Source organism: Sander lucioperca, chromosome 1 (genome assembly GCF_008315115.2).
Source record: "Sander lucioperca isolate FBNREF2018 chromosome 1, SLUC_FBN_1.2, whole genome shotgun sequence".
NCBI lineage: Eukaryota > Metazoa > Chordata > Actinopteri > Perciformes > Percidae > Sander > Sander lucioperca.
Genome location: NC_050173.1, coordinates 50,400,811 through 50,409,803, shown reverse-complemented (window position 1 = coordinate 50,409,803; position 8,993 = coordinate 50,400,811). Strand labels below are relative to the sequence as shown.

Here is an 8,993-nt window from a genome sequence, read left to right as displayed (position 1 = left end):
GCAGAAGACCCCACCGGGTACCACTCATCTCCACTAAAAATAGGAAGATGAGGCTACAATTTGCACAAGCTCACCAAAATTGGACAGTTGAAGACTGGAAAAATGTCGCCTGGTCTGATGAGTCTCGATTTCTGTTGAGACATTCAGATGGTAGAGTCAGAATTTGACGTAAACAGAATGAGAACATGGCTCCGTCATGCCTTGTTACCACTGTGCAGGCTGGTGGTGGTGGTGTAATGGTGTGGGGGATGCTATCCTATCAATATGGGCCAACATTTCTAAAGAATGCTTCCAGCACCTTGTTGAGTCAATGCCACAAAGAATTAAGGCAGTTCTGAAGGTGAAAGGGGGTCAAATACGGCATAGTCTGTTACTTTGTGGCACTTAGGCCTTTTTTTGGCCATTATGCCGTTTATGAACACTTAATCTACTTGTGGTTGTTTTTAAATAAACGTACATTGTCATCTAGAAATCTGATCCTGGTGCGTCAAGCTCCTTGTTTTAACAGACATTTTGATTATGCATGTATTGCTAATAATTAGGGCTGTCAGCATTAACGCGTTAATCGCGATGCGATTAAGGGCCGAGCATTATGCGTTAATTTTTTTTAATCTTATTAATCGCATGCCGCCATTTATTAATTTATTTTCACTTCACTCGGCTTTGCGTCATGCCTAACAGGCTACTATTTTGCCGTACTTACTCGTAACACATCCTGCTGCTGCAGGAATAGCAACGCGGATTCTGGTGCCACTGATATGTCTGCTCTTCTCTCTGATGCTCTGAAACAGACGTTACAGGCAACACAAACATTGCTGCACGTGACGCTAGTTAACACTATACTCAACAGCAGCTAACGTTAGCCTACTGCTAGCTAGTAGCTGGATTAAACACGGTTAAAATGCTGACAGCTAACGCTAAACGGTGTAAAGTTTGTCTGTATTTCACTGTAGAGGATTCAACACCGGGATGTAACAATCTGCAGCTGCTGTTGTCAGAAAAACAATACAGATGGTGCGTTCAATGAAACTGGTAATTTACAGGCTTGTGGTGCATTCAAAGTTGTTGTTAAATGCCCTTTTCCCATCTGGTGGTTGTTTTTGTCATTCAACAGCTATTTACTAGTGAAATAAGTTATTGTTATAGTGATTACATTATTATTAAATCATTTAATTTTGACGATATGGCCTTAGCAATAAACAAGCCATTCTTTAATGTCGCCAACTGTTTAGTACCCTTCTTTTTTTAACTTTCTTAAAAAGTATCGGTTCAGGCACCATTAAGGCACCGGTACCGTTTTAAAAGTACCGCTTTAGCACTGGTATCCAAACCAAACAATACCCAACCCTAATATTGACTCTAGATTCAAATGTGTGACTAGATTAAATATATAATAAACAAATACAAATCTTAAAATCAAGTTCATAAAGTCATTTTCTTTGCATTCATTTGATTCCCAATCAAGATACACTGGTAAGAATGGCTTTCCATTGTTAATATGTACTTAAAAACAGTTCTGAAATGCAAAATAATAGAATTTTAATCATGTGATAAAACATGCGATTAATCACGATTAACTATAGAAATTCAACGATTAATCGCGATTAAGAAAATTTTATTGTTTGACAGCCCTACTAATAATATATAATTTACATTGGTTGCACTATATAAATAACATTTTAGTTTATATGCACGCATTCACACAGATATTTAGCTTACTTTTTTCATCGCTGATTTTTGGAGTTTGCTGTGCAGTAGGCCCTATGTTGGGATATAGTTTGTACACACCGTCAGCTCAGCTGTACTTCATGGAGAGGAGGGGCGAGTGAGTTTTTAAGAGTGGTCTGCAGAATACAGAGCCTGTGTAACATAGTATCTTTAGACTCTACGTGGGCCGTGGACCCCCCCAGCACCCCAGCCGAAAATATCTTCCCGCGCCTCTGTGTCCCTGAGTATTGTATGCACCATAAAAAGGTATGTATAAAGGCTTTACGCTGTCCTACACATTATTCTAGGCCCAGTTTAATATGTAACTACATTTGTATACAATATGTAGTAGGATGTCCCTGCTCCATCTCCCTTTTAGCTTAGGGGTCCTTGACCTAAAAGACCCCTGATTTACAATCGTGACAGAAAGGCTGAATGCCTACAATAAAAGCAGCTCTCCCGGAGAGCTCCTCCAACTGTTTCTGTACTCATATGGTAAGCATTACACTACAAAGCTGGGTATGCTCCCCCCGAAGGCAAACGAGTTATATTCTTAACCTTTCCCAAAAACTAATCAATGCTCAGGCCAAATCATTGTAGGAGTAAACCACACAGATGAAAGAAATAAAAACAATATTAGTGATTTCCTGCAGTGCAATGGGGTGCACTGTTATCCATAACCTCTTTAGAAACAAATGAGTAGGAATTTAGCAGGGACTTTCCTTACTTCTTTGAATGGCGAGAATCTCCACCATGAGGTACACAAACATGGCAAGAGTCCCCTCTCTAAGATGGCCCCGCTTTGCAGACTGAAACAAACATCTTTTTGTGCATGTGGAGGAGGCGGTCGATCATGTGCTTGATATTATCTGTTTTGAAATAGTAATACAGTGGCCTTCTATGTTCTAATCAGGCAGGGTCGGCCACAGCAGTCCTCTGTCTCAGTGTTGTTTTGTATCTAATTAACCACTAAATTTATATCTGAATGTTGAATAGAAGGATGTGCATGATCTGACCCTTTTTTATATAATTCTTTTTTAGCTTGAGTTAAAATGTTTTAAGACTTTCATATTACAAATTAAATTTGTCACAGTGCAACACAACTCCTCTTGTATTGCTTTAGCTCATTGTCTTCTCATCTCAGAGAAAGACAGATAATAATAAAAAAAACAAAACAATATAAGAACATGATCAGTCTTGAATGATTTAGAAAAGGGCTACAACAATGTGTGTGCTGGTGCGACACCCAGTGGATAGAGTTGGTAACTCTGATCATGCGGTCAGTGTGAACTTTCCGAGCACAGTGAGGACTACATGTGATCGTACTGAACTGAAATGTATCGGATGATTTATTGATGCGTTTATCATACATACCATGAAATACAATTTGCATACAGTAGGAATACAGCAGCATTTTCAGGTGTTTAAAAGAGTAGTTTGACTAGTTTGCTTTCTTGATAAGAGGTAGATGATAACATCCATGACACTCAATTCTATGAAAATAAGAGCTACAGACAGCTTAGCTTAGCTGAAGACTGGAAACAGGGAACACACAAATTGTATGGATTACCCAAATTATATAAAATCTGTTAATTAGAGAGCTTTAGAGGTGTTTATAGGTGGATTTGTTACCTTTGGACAGAACCAGGCTAGGTGTTTCCCCATGTTGACAGTCTTTGTGCTAAGCTAATCATCAGCCGGCTGTGGTTTCATATAATAAATAATATTAGCGTACAGATATGAGTTGTTGTTCTCATCTAACTCTTAAAATGTCAAACTATTCCTTTAAAGATATAATAAGTAATATTTCTGCAATATGTCTAAATATGTATAAAAATGTCTGTCTCTACATTATCCCAAATTTTGCCAACAATGTTCAAACCCAGAGAAATCTGTAATAGTAATCAATGACACACGGGCCGTGTTGTTTTGGTTGCCTGTCAATGGTGTCATATGCTCTTTGACCCCTCTAGTTGCTCTAATTTCCGTCAACACAAGGGGAACACCAGATGTTACGCCAGAGAGTAAAGTTAATTGTAAATCATACTAAGTCACGGAGTAGAATTTTTTTTCTGCCAGACAGCATCATTTTTTTTTCATTGATTAGGCTACATGCCACTTTGCAACACAGTAATACTGCAGAGACCTAAACTATTGATATGATATTTCAATATCAATCCAGTTTACTACAATGTGCTACATGAAGTGGCTCATGCTAATGCTTAGTGGCTAAACTGCACGGTTATGAGGTTACAATAACGTTCAACATGCTCATGAATGTGTTTTTAGTATGATTGTTTTGACCACGGTTAACACACGATTCAATTTGCCACGTAACGTTAGCTGTGTAGTCAACTAATCTATGCTAAGTTAGCCAGCTAGCTCTCTCCAGAAGTCAGTGTTTAAATTCATTGTTTCGATTGATTGTTTTTACAAAAAAAGATGCACAGAAATATTAAAAATCAATGGCACAGAAACAACAAATATGAATCCACACTGAGTAAAAGTAATGATAACAAGCATGGTAAATCACAATAACATAATAATAATGGCCATTACAACATTAACATTGCCACGAAGATGTTAAAAAAAACCAGTGATATAAATAAGGAGACGAAGAATAGTTAAGAAAAGGTCTACGGTATACAGCAGAGTTTAGCCCTTCTTGGGATACAAGACTAAATTAAAGACATATTACAACAGTATCTACAATACATTCGTACACTGATGTACTGTGTATTTATATTTGTGATTTGACACATTATGCTACTGGTTAATGATAATGCAGCAACAACATCACTTAAATATTGAACACTGTATTGTCTAGAATAATAAATATCAATTTGAATGGAAAACATCCTCCTGAGACTTGTAACTTAAATGCTAAATACTCTGTTAATGAGTTAACCAGCCCTACTTTTTCTGCCTTTCTGCCATAAGCTAAGCTAAGCTCCTTATGTATCACAAACTGCTTGCTTGATGACCCTCCTGTCTGGTGTAAATTAACTGGCCCTCGGCTGGTGGTTTTCCCCAGACTCTGGCCCTCTGGCCGACTTCATCGTGGTTATACGATGCATGGCGCTGCTCTTCAAACAGAGTATTTAGGCATTTAAGTTACAAGTCTCAGGAGGATGTTTCCCATTAAAATTGATATTTAATATTCTAGAGAATGCATGCCAGAAGTCGGCTATTATTCTTATTCTGCTACGTTGATTTGAAAGGAAATGGCCTTTCTATCCATTGTATTTCTATGGAATTACCAATGCCTGGAACATGGAAGTAAGTATCTTCCAAGTCTATGATCGAGTTAAAGTGTGCAAATGGCCACAATATCGATCGTTGGTGCTTTAACGAAATATTTACACAATGAGATTTTTGATAAATAATCATCATTACCATGGATGTAATGACTAAGTGGGTAAAGGCAAATAAGAAGATTACATCACTTAACTGTAATGCAGCCTTTATCCCTTGTGTTGTCTTCAGGTCAAATTTGACCCGTTCTCAAAATATGGGTTTCTTTTTAACTATCTAATTTTAATTACCAAAAAATAACATGGATGATCCCATACAACGCACTTCGCGAGTACAACAAAAGATCGGATCTCTACTTTCATTGAATTTTGGGTGTTTTATTCAATTTTGTAGCATTTGAAAAAGAAATTGAAATGTTTCGGAACAGTATCCTCGCTGAACGTTGAATTAGGTATAGTTTCCTTTAAATTAGGTTTTTAATTGACCATGAATTCCAAAAATATGTGTAAAACTATAGTGGTAGTAAGTTGGTGTTAGTGGTGTTTATACATGGTAGTGAAAAGAAGCGTTAAACGTAAAAAAAAAAGCGCCAAAAACATTGAAAAAAATGCCAAAAGTGTAGAAAAAAAGAGACCAAAACATCAGAAAAAGTGCTGATTTTCAGTTTTGACCCAGAAGACAACGCAAGGGTTAAACCAGGAAAAGACAACACTTGTGTCATATTGCAATATTACGATATCCAAAATTTAAAACAATATCTAGTCTAATATATTGATGTTGATGTGATATCGATATATTGGCCAGCCCTAATTAGAAGTAATGATGCTTCACTCCTCCTCACAGCAGATCACCGTTTGAGGAAGAAGACCCATTGTTGTGAAGACAGCACTTACTGGCCAGCGCAGTTAACCAGCCCCAATTAGCTTATAATATATTTTTTAGCTTTTTTCTGCCTTTCATAAGACAAGCTAAGCTCCTTAAACGTATCATAAGCTGCTTGCTTGATGACCCAGCTGTCTGGTGTAAATTAACTGGCCCTTGGCTGGTGGTTTTCCCCAGACTCTGGCTCTGTGGCCAACTTCTTCTTGGATATACGGTGCATGGCGCTGCCCTTCATTGACTGGCGCAGGGAGGACAAGCGACTGCGGAAACCCTCTCCAGAGAAAAAATAAAGCAGTGGATCAAAGCACGAATTGGCAGCAGCCAGGCTCAGCGTCACCACAACGGACTTCTGCATGGCAATCCTCTCAGAGCAGTTGCTGTCAGTCCGGGACAGGAAGTGTAGGTGGATGGTGCGCTGCACATGGTACGGCATGAAACTGACCAGGAAGGTCAGCAGGACGATGACGATCATTCGGATGGCTCTGGTACCTGTGCCCCGCTGGCGGCGGGTGGCATTGGTGCGGGACAGCAGGGCGCGGACTATGCCAGCGTAGCAGAGCAGGATGACCAGGAAGGGCAGGGCAAAGCCCATCACCAGAGACAAATAGTTCAGCACGACTAGTTTCTGCACACCGTCACCTCGTGGAGGCTCAAAGCACTTGGTTTTATTTGTGACGGAGTCAAAATGCTGGCCAGACATCAGGAAGGGTGAGGATGAAAGACAGGTAAACACCCAGACACCCACACACACCAGGCGAGCACGGCTTTCTGTGACCAGCCGCAGGTTCTGCACAGGGAACACAATGGCCAAGAAACGTGTGATGGACATGGCAGCCATGAAGTAAATACTGCAGTAGAGGTTTACATAGAGAGCGTAGGAGCTGATGCGACACAGGAAATCACCCTGGTCCCACTGGCCCTTTTTCACATAGTAGATAACTCTCAGTGGCAGCGTCATGACACACAGCAGGTCAGACACAGCCAGGTTCAGCATGTAGACATGGAAGGGGGAGCCCTGGCGGTACGTTCTGATCAGCACCACCAGGGCCAAACCGTTCCCAACCAGGCCAAACACAGTGATGAGGGAGTAGGCCGTGGAGTAAACCTGGTTACGGAAGTCATCAATGGAGGAACAGTCAGAGTTGCTCTCTGAGCTGTTTGTCAGATTCACGTACTCCATTTGTAGCCCCACCTGCAGCTGCAGAAACACAAAGAAACGACATGGTGATGTGTGCAAACTGAAAAAGAAAACATGCATGCGAGACAAAACCACAGAGTGTGATAACTGGGATATGGCAGATTGTTTCAGAGATGGTCGCTATTTTCTGCTGCTGTGCGGACTCCAGAAGAAACGCAGAAAGATAGATAAGAATTTTTAACCCTTACCCTGTTATTGCATTGAGTTACATTCATTTGGCCCTATTAAATATTATTTAGATGATATATAAAGATATGATTACTGGATGCAGTGGACACTGATAATAGCTACTAAATAATGTTTATAGATGCTTTACAAAGTATTTATTAACCATTAACAAGGCATTTGAATCAGTTGCTACTCTATAATAGCCATCCAAATAATGGTTATTGACAGCATACGTATGCTTTCTTATCATTAACAAATAAATTATTTAAAATGTTATGATGTATGCAAAAATAAACTTGACATTGTTAAATGATAGCATTGCTAATAATAAGTAAACATTATTAATGATCATTTCATTGTTTGTTAACAGTAAAATAACTATTAAGTAAAGTTGAATTAATAAATGTACCATTTATTAGTGATGGTTGATATTAAGTGTTGTTGTTTTTGGGTGAAACAAGGTAAATCCCTACATGTAAGTCATCTTTTTTCCTGCTGTAAAGACACTTTTGAGAAATGCTATATATCATATTGTTCATGTAGAATTTAGTTGCAACCAACTCTGTGTTGGATGGATAACATTCTGATGAATTCTACTGAAGGACAAGGAAGCATACTGATTGTTTACTTTACTCTCTGTGTATGTGTACATGAGGTGGTAAATAATAAAGTAACTTGCATATATGTGTAACATTTACTGGCAGCTTCAATTGAAAATGCAAATGCAAATTCTAACCTTTTTCTGGCTGCCATTGATAATATAAAATACATCGAGTGAAGCAGAATGTTGTGCATGTTACTGTGAACCTGTTTATCTGTGTAGATCTGATGCACAGTTTGCGTAGTGAGTAACTTTAATGGATGTTATCAAATCATACATGACTGTTTTCATTGTCACTCTTGTTTTGAATTATTTAGCATGCTCCATCAAAGACTGTTGCCTGTACAATCTGAAAATGTGCTCAAACATTGGATGTAACATGTTACATTACAGCTACATGCTGTAACTGTAATTATCTGCCAGTTACTTCCCCTCAACAAAAGTGAAAACATCTCTGATTTAGCAAAAGTATAACTTTCATAGTTATGAAATGTGGCTCCAACAAGGTGTCCTACCTTAGCGCTGAGTTCCTGGTCTGGTTACAGAGCGGTGCAGCCAGTCTGTTGGTCTTCTCTCCTGGTTGATGTGCACAACAGCAGTGCTGCTTCAGTGTGTGTCTCCTCCGCCTCTCTGCCTTGTCTGCCAGATGTCGTAGCAGCAGTGGGTGGGGGACGCTGCAGCAGGTGGCTGCTTCCTTGCAGCCTCAGTTGTTGGAAAGCTTTTCAAAGTAGGACGGGCCTGTCTCATCTTCTGTGCAGCTCAACAGCATCAAGCCCAATGACATCATCGACCATGCAGCCGCACATTTACGATAAATGGAAAAAGAACTGAGGGTAAAACAAGAAAAGTGCATTATTAATCCTATTCCATTGAAACATTTGCTCTAATTCAGCTTTAGTCACATTCTTACTGTTAATTTTGCAGACACCTAGAGGCCTGTCTTGCCTGAACATACCTAATCTCAATCATTCTTCCTCTCAGATAGTGAGTTGAAACATAAACTCCTTCTCTTCATTATCTATCATCTCATTTCTGTGTAATTTGCTTGTGTAAGCTTGTCTGACCTGTTGTACTGTAACTGTCTGTGTATTCTGAAAGTACTCTTTTGACATGACAAATATTTACTTTATTCATGTACGCGCATTCTGTTCGCTCTGTCACCTGAGGTGTGAGGTGGTAGAG

General features: G+C 39.3%; 1 protein-coding gene across 2 annotated transcripts; it reads right to left on the bottom strand.

Moving 5' to 3' along the window:
- Positions 1-5,663: 5,663 nt before the first annotated feature.
- Positions 5,664-8,696, bottom strand: cysltr1 (cysteinyl leukotriene receptor 1). 2 transcript variants are annotated; one of them, XM_031280210.2, is made up of 2 exons: positions 8,327-8,696; positions 5,664-7,082 (listed from the first exon to the last, which is right to left on the bottom strand). In XM_031280210.2, exon 2 carries the CDS (start codon positions 7,022-7,024, stop codon positions 5,990-5,992), a length of 1,035 nt encoding a protein of 344 aa, XP_031136070.1. In that variant the 5' UTR covers positions 7,025-7,082; positions 8,327-8,696; the 3' UTR covers positions 5,664-5,989. The 2 variants fall into 2 exon arrangements, with proteins under 2 accessions (XP_031136070.1, XP_031136069.1); XM_031280209.2 differs by having other exon boundaries at positions 5,664-7,042; positions 8,327-8,688.
- Between the last annotated feature and the right edge of the window lie 297 nt (positions 8,697-8,993).

What these genes read in the sequence shown, in the direction of transcription:
- cysltr1 (XM_031280210.2), bottom strand. Translation starts at nt 7,024, where the DNA reads ATGGAGTACGTGAATCTGACAAACAGCTCAGAGAGCAACTCTGACTGT.